The 19,564-nt window shown below is 51.0% G+C and overlaps 1 protein-coding gene across 7 annotated transcripts in view; it reads left to right on the top strand.

Annotated features, from left to right (window-relative positions):
- CACNB4 (calcium voltage-gated channel auxiliary subunit beta 4) overlaps positions 1–19,564 on the top strand; it is a 76,266-nt gene continuing 56,702 nt past the window's right edge. For all 7 annotated transcript variants that reach the window (XM_051810185.1, XM_051810186.1, XM_051810189.1 and 4 more), the window contains exons 1-2: positions 1–89; positions 163–246. In XM_051810185.1, coding sequence (XP_051666145.1) covers positions 81–89; positions 163–246 — 93 coding nt within the window. In that variant the 5' untranslated portion in view covers positions 1–80. The remainder of the gene's footprint in view (positions 90–162; positions 247–19,564) is intronic.

Here is a 19,564-nt window from a genome sequence, read left to right as displayed (position 1 = left end):
CGGAGGAGCCGGGCCGGGATCCGGGCGAGCCGGGATCAGCGGGATAAGCGGGAGAGCCGGGCAGCGGCGATCGGGGCGCCATGGCCGCGGTGGGTGCGGGGTTCGGGGGGCGGCAGCGGGGGGGTGGCGGTGCCGCGACCTTGACGCTCTGTCCCCCCGCAGGTGACCAGGGGCACCGCGACGCGCCGCAGCCGCCTCAAGCGCTCGGACGGCAGCACCACCTCCACCAGCTTCATCCTGCGCCAGGTCAGCGCCCGGGGGGCTCGGCGGGGGCTCGGCGGGCCGGGGGGGCTCCGTCCCGGCCGGCCCGGGGCAGCGGGACCCGCCGGTCGCGGTGCCGCAGCCCGGGGATGCTCCGGGTCCGCCTCAGCCGGGGATGCTCCGCGTCCTGCTCCGGGTGCGGGGCGGTTCGGGCTCGGGGCAGAGCTGGGATGTCCCCGGGAGCTGCGGAGCGCGGCCCCGAATCCCGGCTGGAGTGGCCGTTTGACGGGATGAACTCGTGGGTTGTCCTCGCCTTCCCTTCCCCGGCTGCGACTGAGCCCTCGGGCTGGTTCTCTGGTTATTCCCCGTGACACCCTGGGTGCACTTGTCGCAGGGAATGGAAGCTGAGGTTTTAGCGAGCTCCTGACTTTAGGATTTCTGGGAAGAAAATGTTTTAAAGGTGTCGAGAGCATCAGCAGCTCAGCTGGGGCTCCTCAGGGCTAATTATACAGCCCCCTGTGCTCCCCCTGGCACTGCAGGAGCAGTGGTACCATCATGGAACCCCCTGGTAATAGTTCCCCTTTCCCTTCCCTGTTTCCCTTTCCCTTCCCTGTTCCCCTTTTCCGTCTCTAATCCTAGTCTCCCACTCCTGCCTGCCCTGAGTAAAAGACAGACTGACATCCCGAGCCTCCCTGAAGCATCACTCTCACCTGGAAGAGGCATCTCAGAGGAAATGTTATTAATTTGATTTAAAAGGAGAGGAGGTGGAACATTTCCCAGAGCACAGACCTGTATCCCAGATTCCTCGGTGACTTTAGCAGAAATTTAAGGAAGCTCAGGGAAAGCTGAACTGGGCCCTGGATGGATTTGGGGACACTTGTCATGTGTGCTGTGCCCAGGCCGTGGCAGCTGCGAGGTCGGTCTGTCAGGGAGAGGGATTTTAATGACCCGGGGAAGTTTGATTTTTGATTTGTGGCATCTCCTCGTCAGCTCCAGCCCGGAGCAGAGCCAGAGAGTCCTCGTTCCCAGGGTGACATGTGAGAGCCTCAGCAAGAATCTGCTGCTCAGTGTGATCTCAGCCGTGGAAATGGGAGCTGAAACAAGGATAAGGGAATATAAAGGCAGTTTTAGGATGTGTTGGGATGTCGAGGAGGTGTTGCCGTGGGCCCTCCTGGGGGGTGTCCCGGAGAAACTCGGTAGGAGTGTTGTTTCCAGAGGTGGATTTTGTGCCCTGTGGAAATTGAGGGTTTGTGATTTAGGCAGAGGGTCATCAGCGTCACTTGGTGTCTGAGGGAGCAGGACATGACGTGGGATTTTGGGAGCCTGGCCTCTGCCAGTTGGATTTGGGAGGACAGGGGGATCCACTTCTCTCCTGACCCCTCCCGAGGGGGTTGATTTACACACTGGAAGGGCACTGCCAGATTCTAACAGGAAAATCAGGTGCTGGGATGTTTTCCCTGTCCTTCCCTCCCACTGGGAAGTTTTCCCTAATAGCAACCAGGCTCCACCAGCCACAGTGGAAGGTAAAGTCCCACCAGCAGGGATTAACTCCAGGGAACACTGTGCTGGTTGTAGGGCTGATTTAAAAACAAACAGGAATTCTGTCAGTGAGATCTGCAATAAATGTCCCAAAGGACTTTAAACCTTTCACAGAGCTCGTATGTGCTAAAAATTGAGCACCAGCTTCTCGTCCAAGCCCGAGATACCCATGGAAATTGTATCCTTGGTTTCCTTCTGTGTCAGGAGAGACGCAGCTCCCCGGGATTTGAACTCATTATTTGACTTTTCATTGTGTTACATTTAATTTCTGGCCTCTCAATCTAATTTAGGAAGGGAATAACGTTTGGACAACTTTGGGGTTTGCCTTTTCGCCCACCCCACGTGGGGAGAAAGCAAAGAGGGTCCGTGGGGCCGAGCCCTGTGTGTGGCCACAGGACAGAGCTCCCAACTCCACGTGGGAAGCTGGGGGTGCCCCTCGTGTCACACGTGCTGGAAATCGAGGGGATGATGTTTCAAAACCCCAAAGAACTGCCCAGGGAGGGAGATCCTCGTGTCCTGGGGTGACCTGGAGTGCAGGATGTCCCCAGGGAGGTTGGTGACACGGCCGAGGCTGCGACCAAACCCGGTGCTGGAGGAGTTAAGTGTGGCCTTGGAGCAAGGAATGGGTGCAGCAAACTGTCCCTCTGACGTGGCAGGTGCTGCTCAATTATAGTTAAGAACCCCCTTAAGGGACAGAAGTCAATTATAAGACACTAAGTAGGGCAGCTGGAAACATGTGCTTGTAGTTCCACGGGATGCTGCCGGAAGAATTCCTGGTTGTGCTTTCTGGAAGGTTTTGTCTTTCTGCCCCTTGTTGTGTGACCTGTGACCACACACAAGTTGTTTTTTCCCTTGGAATTCTGGTAGCATCGCTTTTGCTCCCTGGGATTTTTTTTTTTAGGGAATTTATTTCACTGAGGAAAGTGAAGTGACCTGTGGAGAACAACAAGTGACAGCACGAGAGGAAACGGCCTCAGAATGCACCAGGGGAGGTTTAGGTTGGATATTAGGGAAAATTCCTCCATGGAAAGGGCTGTCCAGCCCAGGGCACTGATGAAGTCACCTTTCCTGGAGGGATTTAAAATCCACGTGGATGTGGCACTTGGGGACGTGGGTTTGTGGTGGCCTTGGCAGTGCTGGGGGTTGGACTTGGTGGTGTTGGAGGTCTTTTCAGCGTCAGCCTTGTAATAAAATCTTCTTGATTCCAAATAACCAGTGGAAATCCTTCCCAAATCGTGGCAGAGATTTCAAGTGAAGCCACTGAGTGTCCCTGTGCAGTCCAAGGACATTTAACTTCATGTAAAACTATATTTAGACAGGCAGTTTATTTCTGGAAGGGGTTTTTTTTGCTGCTTATTTAGAGATATTTGAAGTTAAAGCCAATTTTCTTTTAAGACTTAGTTACACCTGGTGCTGCATCTCTGGCAGTGCTTGTGCTTCCCCTTTTCAAATGGCATTTTTCCTGTGTAGTCCTGAGAGGAAAAGGGAAACAGCCTTTTCTATTCTTAGAGCAGCTCTCAGGCTGTAAGAACACTTTAAAAGGTTGGTGACACTCGGATAAAAAGGTTTGGAATCTTTATGAAGAGTTTTGTGGCCTTGTTTCCAGCTGAGTTTGTGTGTGGGAGGGGGTTTGGGGTTGTGGTGTCCTGGGCAGGACCATCTTTGGCATCTCAGTCCCACATCTTTTTGCTCAATCAAGCATAGGTAGTTCTGGCTCAGGTTTGGGAGGGTTTCGGGGTGTCTGAGCTCTGTTTGTCCTCTCTCAAGTGTGAAAACCTTCCCCTTGACACAGGAAAGTCTGAGGTGTGGCTTTACCTGAGGGCAGGGTTAGATGGGATATTGGGAAGGAATTCCTGGCTGGGAGGGTGGGGAGGCCCTGGCCCAGGTTGGGCAGAGAAGCTGTGGCTGCCCCTGGATCCCTGGAAGTGTCCAAGGCCAGGGTGGAGCAACCTGGGCTGGTGGAAGGTGTCCCTGACCCAGGGAGACCCAGCACTTGGTCCCTGCTCACGAGTGATGTGTGGGGGCAGCTCCAGTGACCATTTCTTACTGAACTTTTCAATGTGCATCCAATTTATTCCCCCAATTTTGCTATTTTTTGTCTTAAAACCATTTTGCTCGGCGTGAAATGAGACCTCAGTGTGTGACCTTAGCACTCCGGTCTTCGTTACGGTTTTCTGGGATGCAGGAGGTGGCTGTAGCTGGCAGTGTGAGATCCATTCCAGGGGGGACATGCAGTGATCCAGGCATTCCTCAAAATCCAGCTCTGACTAGGGGGATAAAACACAACATGCAGAGGAGCAGCTCTGAGTTTCAGTCATTCCCCAGGCTGAGCTCAATTCTGCGATGAGTCATTAATTTCTAAAATACAGCTTTACTGTCATGGAATGTGATTATTCCATAAGGCTGTTATTTTTCTCTGTGCAGCATTTAGAAGCTCTTTAAGCATTTGACAGGTGAATAAAAGATTGAGCCCTCTCTCCAGAGAACAGGAGCCTCGCTGGCACAGAGGTGACATCGCCCTGAGTCGTCTCTCTGCTCGACTCGGGGTGCTGAGCTCACCCAGCAGCTGCAGCTCCCATCTCAAACCATCTTACAAAGTAAAGCAGAGTAGGTTTACTTTGTAAAAGTACAGATTTTACTTGGCAAGTGTACGTTATTTAGGTTAAATCAAAAAGGGAGGTTGAGGCTCGAGCTGAATGTCCCCGGGGTGTCTCGCTGTGGTGCCCCAGCAGCCAGGAGAGTTCCCCTCGGCTTGCAGGTCTCTCTTGCACCACAAAGTGAGCTTACAGAAGGTCCTGTGAGCTGGGGGGGGAAGCAGGGTTTTCCACCTTGTCACAGAATCATCAAATCATGGAATGGTTTGGGTTGGAAGGGACCTTAAAATCATCCAGTTCCATGGGCAGGGACAACTTCCACTATCCCAGGTGGCTCCAATGCCCATCCAACCCAGCCTGGGACACTTGATCCTATTGCTCTGCCAGTCATGACAATCAGGAATTAACTCCCAAATCCCAGAGGTGACCTTTGAAGCTGGTTTTGTTCTCAGGGCAGGGCTGAGCCCCATCCCTCGTGTCCCTTGTGCAGGGGCCGTGCCAGGTGCTGGCACTGGGATTGTGCCACCACAGCAGGATTTCCCTGGGTCAGCTTGGAGAGCTTCCATGTCTGCTGCCAGCTGGAGAGAGCCCATCCCACCACTGGGCCCAGCTGGGTTTGGACCCTCGGTGAGGCTCCCAGGGTGAGGAGAAATGAGGAATTCCCTCCTGGAATGAGGAGGGTCAGGCAGAACCTTCCCTCCAGCAATTCCCGTGGTGGGAGGTGCTGCACCTGGGCAGCTCCAGGTGATCCCAAGGGTTGGATCATGTCTAGATGACACCTCTCCATAATTTCCTGTGTGGATGAGGTCAGAGTGATGGGATACACAACTCTTTTCCCCAGTTGTCTTCCGGTGTGGCTTGAGGGGCTGGTGGACTTGGAGCGTGTCCCCCCTTCCTGGGTGTCTCTGCAGGGCCAGGAGCTGGACTCTGATCCTTGTGGGTCCCTTCCAGCTCAGGATATTCCATGATTCCATGAATCTTCACAAGGCTGAAATAACAGCAGGAGGAAACTTAAATGGATTGTTTTAATCCAAAAACAAAGAGGAGGAAACGTGGCTTCTCTCCTCAGTTCTGCCCTCACCTCACCTGACCACGATGAAGCCACCAAGGCTTCTGCACATTCCCTTCTCCCTCTGGAAGGCCGTGTGTCTGGGAATCTCTGTGTCGCCAGGAGGCTTAACTGAATGTTTCTCCATGTACTCACCGACTCTCCAGTTCAGTTCCCACTTTGTGTTCCCTCAGAAAAGGGGAAGGATGTTGTGTGAGGGGGTGTTTGCAAGCAAACAACGACCCCCACCGTGCTCTCCAAAACAAACTCCCCCAAATGATGGTTTGGGGTTGTGTCTGGAGCCTCTGCAGCCTTTGGCTCACTGAGTTCTGTCTGTGGGGAGCCCTTGCCTGTCCTTGGTGCTCCCTGAGCGTGGCAGGTGCTGCCCACGGAACTGGAACAGGATCCACATCCTGCCTGTGAAATTGGAACATGATCCGTGTCCTCATGGATCCCAGCTCTTGTGATTGGATTCCTCGTGGATCCTGGTGTTTGTGGTGGGCACCAGAGCACAGCAACAGCCCCCTGGGATTGCAGAAAGGCCGGGAGGTGACGACAAACAGAATGAACGGGATCCTCTTTGTGGATTTGCCGGAGCCGCTGCCGTGGATGCGCGAAAGTCTGAGCCTTTGGAATTCTCCCTTTAAAAATCCCGTGTCCTGCTCTCCTGGCAGATGTGCTGACCGGCTTATTGTCTCCATGGCAACAAGGTTTGGGTTTTAAGATAGCCTGAAGTCACAGAAGAGAACGGGGGTATTAACAGAGCGGGCAGTGTGGGTACGGAGGGGAAACGGGATGGGGCTGCTCCTCACCCCAAATCCGGGTGTTTGGGATCGCCTGTCTCCCTGCTCCGACTGGGGGTGTTTGTTTACATGTGCTTTTGGAACATGACCTATAAAATGAACGCTCCTCAGTCGTGCAGGGTTGGTACAAGGAGGCATTTGCATGACTGGAGTGAAAAAATGCCGGAAGAGTTAAAAACCAGCTCCAGCAACGTGCAGGGCATAAATATGTGTGAATTTATAGATCATTATAAATGTATAGGCTATGAATGCACAGTGTTCTTGCTGTAATGAGGAGACTGGATTCAGAATTCCTGCGTGACCCGATCAGCCCCGGGGCAGCTCCATCCCCACCTCCCATCGCCTCCTTCCAGTCCCACCAGTTTGCTTTGTACCCCCAGTGTGGTGTGATTCCAGGTGGAGCCCTGGGAGGAGATCTGGGAGCTCTGGGATGTGCCGTGGTTTCTATGGACACCAACGGCTCGTGTCAAACACGATCCGATGGGATTGTGCTGAATGTGGAGGAAGCAGAGTTGATCACGTGGGGCTCCAGACCCAGGGCTGCTAAAATATGTTCTGTTGCCTTGAAAGGAGTGTGGTAGAGACAGAAATAGGGTTGGTTTTTTTTTTTTCCTAAATTCCTTAGGTTTTGGGTGACGCACAGAGTCGGGAAAAAGAGCTTCTGACCGGGGTGAGGTGGGAAAGCCTGGTGTGGGTAACCTCCAAAATTCTGCTTTAATAAAGCAGAGCCCCAGGAAATACAACTGCCATGGTAAAAAATATCCTGTTGGAGGAGTTTTTGGCTGATACTCCAATGTAATAAACACAGTCATGGAATCACGGGATGGTTTGGGTTGGAAAGGATCTGAAAGATCATCTCATTCCAACCCCATTGCCATGGGCAGGGACACCTTCCACCAGCCCAGTTTGCTCCAACCTGGCCTTGGACACTTCCAGGGATCCAGGGGCAGCCACAGCTTCTTTGGGCAACCTGGGCCAGGGCCTCCCCACCCTCCCAGCCAGGAATTCCTCCCTAATTCTCCAATTTGAGCCTTTTGGAAATCAGTGTTGGACAACCTGAGAGTTGGAGTGACGACGTGTCTCTCCTGCTGTATTAATTTTTGGCTGCTGGTAACGTGGTCTCCAAGTTTCCTGAGGAGTGGAGTGGCATGAGGAATAGCAAGGACTCTCCTGCCTCCTCCTATCCCTCTAAAAAAAATGGGAATCTTCCTTAAAACACGTGGAGGAAGGTTGGAGATCCCTCCCTGCCCTGATTCTCTGCCCTGGACACAAATAAAGTGGATTTTTGTGCCGAGGGACCCCGTGACCTTCCACAGCTCCTACAGCGTGTCAGAGGTGCTGTTCCCACCCGGCTGTTGGGAATTTTGGTGTCAGCATTCCCATGGAAGTGTTCCCACCCCAACCCCTCTGCTCTGAGCTGTTTGCAGAGCGCCTCGGGGGTGTTTTTGGGTGAGATCTGGGCTGGAGGGTGTTAAACACTGCAAGGAACCAGGGTAAAAGTACATCCTGGTAGTTCCACTCCGTTCCCAGGGAACAAGAATCCCTCCGTTTCCGTGGCACTTCTGAGGAGGAATGTCACGGTTTTAGGGAAAACCTTTTTTTGTTCTAAAGCAAAGATTTAATGTCCTTAAATAAGAGCCTCTTCAACACTGGATCCTGGTGGCTTTGCAGTGCTTGGCTCTGGGCTGGGACTCCTTTTCCTGCAAGGAATAAGCCGTGACCTGCCTTTGGTTTGCCTCGTATCCCATTTTTCCTGTCCTTTGTGGGTTTTTTGATGGTCGTTCTCCGGGCTGGTGGTTTCGGTGCTTGACCAGCAGCTCTTTCCCAGCTTATATAACACATCACATTCCCAGTTACACGTTTGGACAGTGGGAACTGCCCCCGTGCCCTGATATTTCCGTGGGTTATTGCACTTAATGCATTTTGATATCCCTGGAAAAATTTGAGATCCTGAACCAGCCAAACGCCTCAGGTCACAACTTTGAGGGCACCTTTTGAAAATGCTCACTCCTTTGAAAGAAAATATCCTTTTATGGGGATACTCTGGTGTCTCAGCCAGTGATATCCCATTAATTTTCCATGTTTGGCCTGGAGAAACGTTTCCAGCGGTTTGTTCTGTGGGAGGAAGAAGAGGCAGCTGCACGTGGCACCTCTGTAATCCAATTCCTGTTGGATCTGGAGACGTGTCCTGCTGCTTCCATGAAGATCTGCTCTCCTACCAGTCCTTGGGTGGGAATACACGGGGGGTTGTGAGCTAAAACCAAGGATTGAGACACACCAGGCAGGAATCACCTGCCTCATTCCTGGTGTTGGATCCAATGCTGGACATCCCAGGCCAAGAGCATCCAAGGATCTGGGCACCTGTGGAAGTCCATCACCCTGGTGCAGCCCCACAGGATTTTCTGGGTGACCTGAAGCAACTCAGACAGCTGGGATTAATCAGGAGAATCTCAATTCCCAGAGGAAAACCTCACTTCTGACTCCAGTAAGCCTTGATACCTACAGAGTTCCATGTCCCTTTCCAAAGAGAAAGGTGGATTACCTGATGATTTCCCAACCAAATGACACCTTTGACTGAATTTTCCTTGCCCAAATCCCTGTGGTGTGGTGTGTTCTCCACTTCCCACCTCATGGGTCCGGGGGGGACCTTCTCCTCTGCGAGACCTTGGTGCCAACACGTGGGACAGAAATGTTCTGCTCCAGTTTCTGTGAGGGGTTTCTGGAGGCCTTTCATGCCAAAGTCACTTCGTGCTTCCAAGTTCCCAAGTGGGATTTTTGCCTTGGGAATTGTTGGGGTGGTCATTCCTTGGGGGATCTCTTAGCAACTGGAACTGGTTTTCCCACTAGGAGACATTTCGTGACCTGGTGGGTTTTTTCCCTCCTCTCTTTTATTGATCTGGGAATGATAAAAATTCTTGGGCATTTCTTGGGGCTTAATGAGCAGTTGAGGTTAATGGCCTGAGATTGTTAAATACCAGCCAGACATTAAATCTTCCAAGTGCCCAGGAGCAATTTTGACTCATATTCCCTTGGAGTCCATCCGTCTCAGCCAGGATCCCACCTTGGCTCTCTGTGCCAGGGGTTGGGTTGAGCACAAGTCTCTCCTCAGGTGATCCTTTGGTTTGGCTCTTTGCCTGCTCTCACACCTCTGGTTCAAGGGAAAGTTGACATCAGGCATTTCCTCTGGGAGTGACGTCCCAGGGGATTTGGGGCTGCTGCTGCTCCAGCATGGAGGACCCACAGGAATTATTCCCTGTGGACTCTTGGAGTCATTCCATAGGAGCTCTTGGCAGGAGGTCACCACCCAGCCAAGGATAAGATCCTTACTTCCCATGTTGTTATGAAACAAAACGAAGGTGGAATAACTCCTACAGAACTATTGCATTAATCCTGACTCCTGGGCTGTTCCAGCCTGGAATGAAGGATCCAGGGATGAGCTGCATGACAGGACGGTAAAATGCAAAAGGAGATGAAAGGCAGGAATACAGCTGTCCCTCTTTGGATCACCCTCTCTGCAATTCCAAAGCAGGAATTCCCAGTGTCAACACCGAGCCCCAAACACCAACCCCAGGGAGAGGAGCCTGAGCAGCAGAGGCTCCTTTATTCTTAGCCACGCTCAGCAGTCAGGAGGGAGACAGTATTTGCTGTCAGACGGATTTCAGAGCCCAAAAGCACATTAAAAATAAAAGAATTAAGGAAGCCAAGCCTTGCTGAGCAGAGCACACCCATCTGTGGGACTGCAGAGCTGGGCCCTCCTCCGGGGATTTTTATAATAACTCGCCTCTCCTGGTAAATGCTGAATTAATTTATGTAGGTTGGTTTTGTCTGCTGGTAAATGGGATGAAGAGGAGCCTCCTTCAAGGACTCATGGAATGGTTTGGGATGGAAAGGGGCCTTAAGGCTCATCCAGTCCCAGGTGGGCAGGGACACCTGCCACTATCCCAGGATGCTCCCGTGGTTTGGAGGGTGTTGTTGCAGCCTGTGCTCCCTGACAGTGGGATACCTGAGGTTCATCCCCACACCACCTGGGATCTCTCCCAGCTCCACGTGTCCAACGTGCAGCTCCTTCCCCTGGAGGTGCCTCTGCCTGGGGGGATGGTTCAATGAGGGGTTACCACTCACAGGCAGGAGGAACAGGAGGGTGAGGAATTACAAGCCGGTGTAATTTATGCAGGAGCAGCGTGGGGGAAATCTCAGCCCACTCCCGTTCCACATAAATTATGGATGTACCGCCTTGAAAATAGCTCCAGAGGGTGGTGGGATTTTTTTTTTTTTGGGCTAATGAATCATGCCCTGAATTTCTACAGTACCTACATTGACTCAAATGTCTCCTTTTTGCCCCACCTTTATTTTTGGATCCTCAGTAAACTTTTGCTGAACTTGCATTTCCGGGGGTTTCTTTATTTTCCTCCCAACAGACCCGTTCTTTGGAGACCCTGTTTGGAAAAGGGGGATCCTAAATTTACTCCTTCTCCCAGAGCCTTCCTATGTGAGAATTCCCATCTTGTGCCCTGGAGATCTCTGGAGAGATCCCTTGGCTGGTTTTTAAGGATCTATGGGATCAAATGTGTGCTCAGGAAGATGCAGCCCGCTCTGGTGTCCCTGCAATCCATGGATATGGGATTTTTGGAGCTGTAGCCTTCCAGCCAAGGTCATGGGCAACAGAAAACCTTTGGAACTGGGTGCAGAAATAAAGGAGTTGGAAACAATTCCTGAAGAAAGCGAAGGATGGTGCTGCCCACCATGGATTTGGGGGTGTACTCTCTAGAGAGAATATTGATTTGGCTCTAAGTTAGTGAAGTTTGGGGGTGGTCAGAGGAGTGCTGTGTGCATCCCTTGGCATTATCCATGAGGAATAAGAGGGGAGCAGCCGGGCTGAGACCTGAGCTCCTTCCGTGGCGAGATGCTCCCCCAGCAGGGAGAGGTTTGGGAAGGGCTTTGAGGAGGACGTGGAAGGTGAAAAGCGGTTGGTTTGGAACACGAGGAGATGGCACAGCTCTGGGGGCCTGAAAGGAGCCGCTCCAAGGATACGGAACGGGCAGGACAGGGCGCCGTGTGATTCTCATGATAATCAGGGTGTGGGAGGAGCAGCGGAGGCACCTCGGGAGGGGGTGGGATGAGCCCCGGCAGGGAGGGGGGAGAGGGGAAAAAAGGCTCAGTGCTGAGGGAGGGGGTGGCACTCCTGGAAAACCATTTGGATTTTGCCGAGGATGCGGGAAAAGGGAGTTCGAGATGCTAAAGAGACGCACTGGGAATATTTGATTGTCATATGGCAGCAGCCTGCCTGGGATATATTTAGTTTATCTCCCGTGTGGCTTCGTGAGGGTTCTGTGCGTTTTTTCCCCGGTTTATGTCACTTTTCCCCCCATTTTATGTCACTTTTTAAAGCACAATTATTTCTATTCCAGTAGAAAGTGCCCCTGCCCGTGGCACAGGAACAGGATGATCTTTAAGGTCCCTTCCGACCCAAACCAGGCTGGCATTCTGTGATTCACTTCCACATCCAGCACAGCCAAATATCACAGCACTTGATATCAGGCCCTGGCCATGTGTGATCCAACCACTGACGAGCTCTGAGTTCATTCCCAGCACTAATTCCGGGGGTTTGGGGAAGCTCAGCTAAATCTGGCTTTGAGGTGGCAGGTTTTTTCCCCTTCAGTCCTATTTTTAGCCCGTGGTACATGTATTTTAATACAACCCCCACACAGAGCACACCATGCAGATGGTTTCTGACTCCCCAGTGTCCCCTTTCCGGTGCCACTCATTAGTTCTGTTCCCTCCATGGAACTCCTTTGGCAGGGGGTAAAACCCTTTTCGTGCCTCGAAAGCACTTTTTGTTTTGCACCTAAAAAGCGACTTTTCAGGGCTGGGCGAGCTTCAGTTATTCCTGTGGAAACAAAAACGCTGTGGAAAGAGGAAAAAAACCCCCAAATTTCAAAGCATTTTGGGGAATCTGTGACCACCTGGAGGGAGTGACTGTGAGGGAGCAAGGAGGAGATGCCACCACTCCTGGAACAGCAGATCCCGAGGGATCCTCCTGGATCTGCCTCCCAGACTTGCTGCAGGGTCCATGGTCGTGGCAGCTGGGACTTGGTTTGAGCTTAAGGAGGTTAAACTGGGCTCAGGGAGGGGGCTTGCCCTGAGCATGAGTCACATCTCAGATTGCCATCAGGAAATCCCAGAATGGTTTGGCATGAAAGGGACCCTAAAGCCCATCCATCCCACCCCTGCCATGGGCAGGGACACCTTCCACCAGCCCAGGTTGTTCCAACCTGGCCTTGGACACTCCCAGGGATCCAGGGGCAGCCACAGCTTCTCTGGGAAATCCATTCCAGCACCTCCCCACCCTCCCAGCCAGGAATTCCTTCCCAATATCCCACCTAAACCAACCCTTATTCAGCTTAAAGCCATTCCCTGTGTCCTGTCCCTCCATGCCTTGTCCCCAGTCCCTCTCCAGCTCTCCTGGAGCCCCTTTAGGCCCTGGAAGGGGCTCTCAGGTCTCCCTGGAGCCTTCTCTTCCCCAGGTCCAGAAGCAGTGGACATAAACATCCTTGCTTTTCTCCCAGGTAGCCAGCATAATAATCTTCCAAAATGGGAGACCTTGACAACAATAAATCCTGTGCCTTCCCTGAAATGGGGTCAGGGACCCTTTGGGGTCAGGGCCCAATCCTGGTTTGTGTCCTGGAATCAGCTGTTGCTGTGTTTGTGTTCCCCCCTCAGTCACTCATCACTGGGATCTGACACAGGGGTTGGTGCAAACACCTGGGCTGGGATCTAAAACATCCAGTTCAGGCTTCAGAAATGCCTTTTTTGGTGGTTGCTGCTGCTTTTTATCTCATGTGGCCCCACAGGTTGGACTGACTGCTGTGAACAGCAGATTAACTCAGGATGGGCTCAGCTTTGTGTTGATGCTCTCCTGCTTTTTTTGGTAGTTCTTCCACCCTCATGCCTTCAGTCAAGGCATTTTTTAAGGACAGACACCACTGAATTCCACTGGAATGAAATATCCAGAAAAAACAGGAACAGTGTTTATGAGACTTTCAGCCCTCTGAGCCATCCATTCACTTACAGAAAAACTCATTAATTGCGTTTTAAAAGCCCCTTTTCACAAAATCCTTCCTTTTTATCTCGGCCCAGATGTCCCTGGCAAATCCAGGCTCACCTGGAGAGCCCAGGTTTTGGGAGGTCGTTGTGGATACAATTCCTGAGGGTCACAGTGCCCAGGGCTGGAGACTGGAGGGTTCTGTGCTCTCGTGTTCTTGTGCATCAGGAAGATGAAGATGATGAAGATCCTCTTGGTTTACTGAAAGTGTTTCGTCTCTATCAAACACGCGATTCCCATTTCTTTATGATCTCAGACAGAGCCGCAGGAAGATGCTTTTCCAAGAGAATTCCGTGCAGGAAAGCGATTAAAAGGGAGAATTCCCTGCCCGGTGTCGGTGCAGGGCGAGGCGGCAGCAGGGGTTGAGTTTCTGGGCTGAAACTCTGCAGTTCTGGGCAAAGCCACAGGGTGGGGATGTCAGTCCAGGGCTCGCTGGAACTCTCCAATCCCCCAGCACCCAGGGCCGGGTCCTGCCGGCCTCGTGTCCTTCTCGGGGTTGGAATATGGTCCTTATTTCTCGGCTCGGGGACAAACGGCACAAGCACAACATAATTCATTCCCCAAGGGGAATCATTCGCAGCGCTGTCCATGAGATCCCGGGGTTATCCCGGCAGGGAGGAGCTGGAGCTGCAAGGAATGCTGCTGCCTGGGATTCCTGAGCTTTGTAGCCCAGGTAAGAAGGGCACAAATTCTCACTCTTGCCTTAAATGGAGGGTTTCAGAAACACAGAATCCCAGACTGGTTTGGGCTGGAAGGGACATTAAGGATCCTCCAGTGCCACCTCCTGCCATGGGCAGGGACACCTTCCACCAGCCCAGGTTGCTCCAAGCCCCGTCCAGCCTGGCCTTGGACACTCCCAGGGATCCAGGAGCAGCCACAGCTTCTCTGCCCAACCTGTGCCAGGGCCTCCCACCCTCCCAGCCAGGAATTCCTTCCCAATATCCCATCTAGCCCTGCCCTCTGGCAGTGGGAAGCCATTCCCTGTGTCCTGTCCCTCCATCCCTTGTCCCCAGTCCCTCTCCAGCTCTCCTGGAGCCCCTTTAGGCCCTGCAAGGGGCTCTCAGCTCTCCCTGGAGCCTTCTCTTCTCCAGGGGAACCCCCCCAGCTCTCCCAGCCTGGCTCCAGAGCAGAGGGGCTCCAGCCCTGGCAGCATCTCCGTGGCCTCCTCTGGATTCTCTCCAGCAGCTCCACATCCTTGTGCTGTTGGAGCCACTTCTCCTGCAGGTGTTGAGCTCCCAGGATGCACAACCCAAAGGGAACATTCAGCAATTCCAAAGCATTCAGCAATTCCAACTTCCTAAATGAAATATTTCCTGTTCCATTAAGCCACAAAAGGGGGGTGTCCATCCTAATTCCTGGGCACAACTCCCAGCACTTTGTGGTGCCTGAACCGAGCTGCAAAAACCCACAAAACAGATAAAAACCTGTAAAAAAAGAATTGATCAATGCAGTCAGATCTGCCAATGGAAATGACCCCGTTTGTGCTGCTTTGGCACCACAAAACTGGGAGAAATCTGATCAAAACGGTGCTCCACAGGTGGATTTTCCCAGCAGAATTCAGCCCATCCCTTGGTGTGCCACGGGGAAAGCTCTTTAATAGGGAAAAGGAGGTTATTCCTCCCATCCCGGGCTTGGGATTCCTGTGGGGAGAGGCCACTGCCTTATTTTCACCCCAAAGGCTGAAATAAAAGCACCTGGTTGTGTCTGAGTCACAGCTTTTCCCCCCCAGAATTTTCCATGTTCAGCTTCTACTCCTGACCAGGTGTTTTGTTTTGATTTTTTTAATGTAATATTTTATATTTAGAATTTTATTTTTATATTAGATTATATTTTAGATATATGAATTGTTCCTATTAAATTTTAAAGTTACATTAGAATTCTATATTTATAGAATAGAAATTAATATATATGATATAATATATGTTATAGTCTTTATTTTTAGATATTTAAAGATCTTTAAATAAGGGAAGATATTTAGATAAGATATTGAAATAAATAAAGATATTTAATTTTTTTTAAAATCCAAGCCTGCCTGGCCATGGAAACAGGGAAGCAGGGATGTCTATTCCTCATCCTAGACTGGGAGAACTGGGAACGCTGGTGGATCTCAGAGCCTTTGCTTTTTGTCTTCTTGGAGCCCTAAAAACATTCAGTGATGTCAAATCTCTGCTTTCACCCACTCCCCCCCCCGCTCCACGTTGTGGAACACGGGGAAAATCTTGGAGCTGCTCTAAAGATGGAATAGTTTTGAGTCACGGAGACAGTAACAAACACTCCCACTCGGAGTCGGGCCTCCTAAATAATCCTAATTGCTCCACTCGGTCACATTTGGGGATTTTTTTCGGTTTGTTCATTAAATGAGGAGCCCCAGGAAAGCTGCAGCTCCTGGGCTGAGCTGGAGGAATAGTAAAATAGTGTTTATTTATTCCGTTTGCCCAGGATTCTGCAGCAATTATGACGAAACCAATTTATTCCGGACTCTGCCGATTGCCATGGAAACCCACATCCCAAATCGCAGTGTGAGGACACTTAGCATGAGAAAACCAGGGTTTAGCCCTTATTAACTGATTCAGGCTGGAGATTTTGGGAAAGGAATCCTTAAAATGGAGGCCCTTCCCTGTTTAATTGCAGCCGTGCTTTAACACTCCCGGGAAAAGGCTCTGGCTCGGAGCATCTCTCCCAGGAAAACCAACCTTTGGCTCTGCAGAGCTGTGCTACAGCTCTTTGACTCTTCTAACAGCAATTAGTCAGGGAGGACAAGTGGCTGTTCCAGGCAGAATTCCCAGGTTGGCAGGGCAGCCTATTTTTAGGGGCCCAGCTCTGAAGTCCTGTGCTGTGGCTCCAGTTCAGAGCTCTGGGCTCAGGGAAATTTGGGCTCTGGGATCCATCGGGGCTGGAATGGTCTGGTGTGGGTGTGATCTGTGAGGGGGTGACAACTCCAGGGATTTAGGGGTAGAATATTATCATGGAAAAGCCCTCTAAGATCCTGGAGTCCAACCATCCCCCAGCACTGCCCAGGCCATCACTGACCCCTGTCCCCAAGTGCCACATCCACAGGGCTTTGAAATCCCTCCAGGGGTGGGGACTCCAAACCTCCATGGGCAGCCCCTGCCAAGGCCCAACTACCCTTTCCATGAGAAATTCCTCCTGATGTCCCACCTGACCCTCCCCTGGCACAGCCTGAGGCCGTTCCCTCTCCTCCTGTCCCTTGTTCCCTGGGAGCAGAGCCCGACCCCCCCCGGCTCCCCCCTCCTGTCAGGGGGTTGCAGAGCCAGAAGGTCCCCCCTGAGCCTCCTTTTCTCCAGGCTGAGCCCCCCCAGCTCCCTCAGCCCCTCCTGCTGCTCCAGCCCCTTCCCAGCTCCGTTCCCTTCCCTGGACTCTCAGAAACAAACCCCCCTTTCTGTCCCCCCCTTTCTCCCCGTGTATATTTGTTGTAAAAAGTGCTTTGTAGCTGTGGCAAAACAAACTTGTTTGCCCCCGTTGTGTTGGCCAGAAGGTTCTGAGTTAGAGCTGGGATGGATTTCTTTATCATGTTCCTCTTTCTCCAGAAATTGGAGTGTTCAGGAAAGCTTTTGGTGCCACAGCCCTCGTGGGGAAGCTGAAGGACTTTCTCATCCTGTCCATGTTTTGCTCATCGTTGGTGTATAAATAGGAGCTTTCTGCTCTGAGTCATCCCCTGGAGGAGCTGCAGAGGGAGGTACCAGGGCATCCTGATAATGCCTTGCTGGCTTTTCCATAGAACCTTGGCATCATTAAGCTCAGAAGAGACCTCTAAGACTGTCAAGTCCAATTGTCCAACCATTTTTGATTAAGATCATGAACCTGTACAGACCTTAAAGCTCATTCAGTTGCAACCCCAACTCCTTCCACTAGCCCAGGTTGCTCCAAGCCCTGTCCAACCTGGCCTTAGACACTTCCAGGGACTGGGAGTCCACAGGTTCTCTGAGAATGCTCCGTGAGGTTGAAATGGAGTCATAAAAAAACACAACTTATGTTTGAAAATGCACGTTTTCATCACGACTCTGGGGCTCGGGGCAGAACTGAAACTCAAGCTCAGGGGGTGTTTTGCCTCTGCCCAAAGCACCTGGTTTGCCTGTACCTCCTAATTTAACCAAAACATGGTGCTCCTCCTATGAAGAGACCCTTGAAATCCTTCCCTCCCTTGGAACAGCTTTCTAGGGAAGGATCCCAAGCTGTTTTTCCCACGATACACTCGTTGTGGTGCCGTTTCCTCGTTTTAGGAGGTTATTTTAAGTGGCCTGTGTTGCTTTGTAATGGCAGGAGCAAGTCAGTAATTTAGTGTTCTCACAAACACCACAGCTTTTCATTTGGTGGGTTCATTTTTGGGTGACTGGACCGAATCCAGCCTGGATTTGGCCGAGACCACAAGCTTGTCTTGCTCACGTCTGTGTTCAGTGGCCTGTCAGAGATGCTGCAAACCAGGGTCCAGGCCTCTAGAGCTGGTAATTAATGCCCCCACGTTAATTGGCACTTGTTTCAGGTGCTGGACTTAGTTGAAACAAGAAGATGACCCCCTGCATGAGGTGTTTCTGTGCCCCAAATGGCCACGAGGTGCCTGTTCCAGCGTTAAATGGATTTATGGGGGTGTCTGTGCTGGGAATCACCTGGGAAGGTGATCCCAAAGATGGCTTTGGGCTTGTTTGCTGTTCCTTTGTGGTGGGCAAACAGCTTTTCCTGGAAACTGCTTCTCAATTTCCTAAAACTGCTGGTTACTCTGCATTGTGGAGGTTAGAAAGGCAGAAAGAAATTCTGGGAGCTGTTGGCTGCCAGTGCTCAGCAGGGAGAGGAGGAATTGTCTGCAGGCAGGAGGAATGTTCTCATTGCCCCTCCATACCTGCTCGCTGGAGATAAAGCCATTTCAAGGCCTGTTTGAAATTAAAGATAGTTAGTGTTTTAGGGAAATGTTTTCCTGAATGTCTCACCCCCACCAAGCCCCATCCTGAGCTCGATATTCCCAGTTCAGTAACCTTTGCTCAGGTGCTTTGAAGGGAACGAAGGCCACAGTTCCCAAAAATCAGACAAAACTCCCTGAGCTGAGCTCCCTGATGGGATCTGGGAGGTGCATTTTGGTGCTGAGGGAGACCAACCTGGGAGCAGCTTCACCTCCACACGCTCAGGAGCTGCACTTCCAAGGAGAATTTGAATATTAAAATCAAAATATGGCTTTTTCCCCTTTGGATTTGCTCCATGTCCAGCCATTCCTACTTTAATCCAGGTCAACAGAAGTGACTCCAGAGTCTCTCAGCACCACCTGGCTTTGGAAAACCATCCTAAAGCCACAGCTTTCCAGGAGCCAAACCTCTGCCTGTGCAAGCCATGCTGGATTTTAGGGAAAGCTCCTGGTACATCCACTCCACCTGCACATCTGTTGCTATTTTTATTCTATTGAGGAGAATTTTTAGGAGTCTTTATCCCTATTTTTATTCTGCTGAGCCAAGAGGTGGCAGCAATATTCCCTCCTAAGGCATGTGCTGTGTTTTACACTCCTGTGAGGTTGAATGGCAATAATGAGGGTTCAGGGCTTTTCATTTCTAGGCTGAACTGGAATAAACCCAATTTTCCATCATTGCACCAACGTGTCTGAAAATAATGCTGATGAAGTGTCAGGTGTAGACCAAGGAAGGTTGGGTTTCCTTTGGCTGCACAAAGGAATAAATACCATAATTGAGTAAGGTCTAATCTCTTATTCTGCCCATCACAGCAGCTATTTTGGGAGAGTAAAATGCAGTGGAAAACATGTATAGAATAATGTGTCAACTTTAGGTCTTTTCCCAAACCTGCTCCTGCCAGGGGATTAAGGCTGAAAGCAAAGATTTAACTATATCCCTTCAAATTCTGCTAAGCACAGCTACACCAGTTGTAATATTCAAATTAATACCCAGCCTTTTTTAAGGGTGACTTTCCAAGTTTCATCGTTGATTTTTTTTTAACAGAGCCTGGAATTTTTCTGCATTTTGGATAAATTTCTCCTCCTATAAATTTTCGAGTTTTATCACCTTTTAATTCCCTGCTCCCTCATCTGGACATGGAATTAAATTCTGAGAACATGAGGTTCTGATCTGCTTCTCTCTGGCTCCTCATGAATATAGGCAGGGAGGGCAGAGCTGCCATTAGTTATTATTCTCCACACTTCCCATCAGAATATTCTGTTTTCTGCTGGTAACTCTCTCAAACTGAGCTGTTCAAGCTGAATTTTTCCACTAATGATTTTAATGCCCTCTCAAAACGTGATGGACACTTTTTTTTTTTGGGGGGG

This window comes from Manacus candei, unplaced genomic scaffold (assembly GCF_025592945.1).
Source record: "Manacus candei isolate 608988 ecotype Guabito, Panama unplaced genomic scaffold, ASM2559294v1 h1tg000077l, whole genome shotgun sequence".
Lineage (NCBI taxonomy): Eukaryota > Metazoa > Chordata > Aves > Passeriformes > Pipridae > Manacus > Manacus candei.
The sequence above is the reverse complement of the archived record's forward strand: the minus strand, read 5'-3'. Positions and strand labels throughout refer to the sequence as shown.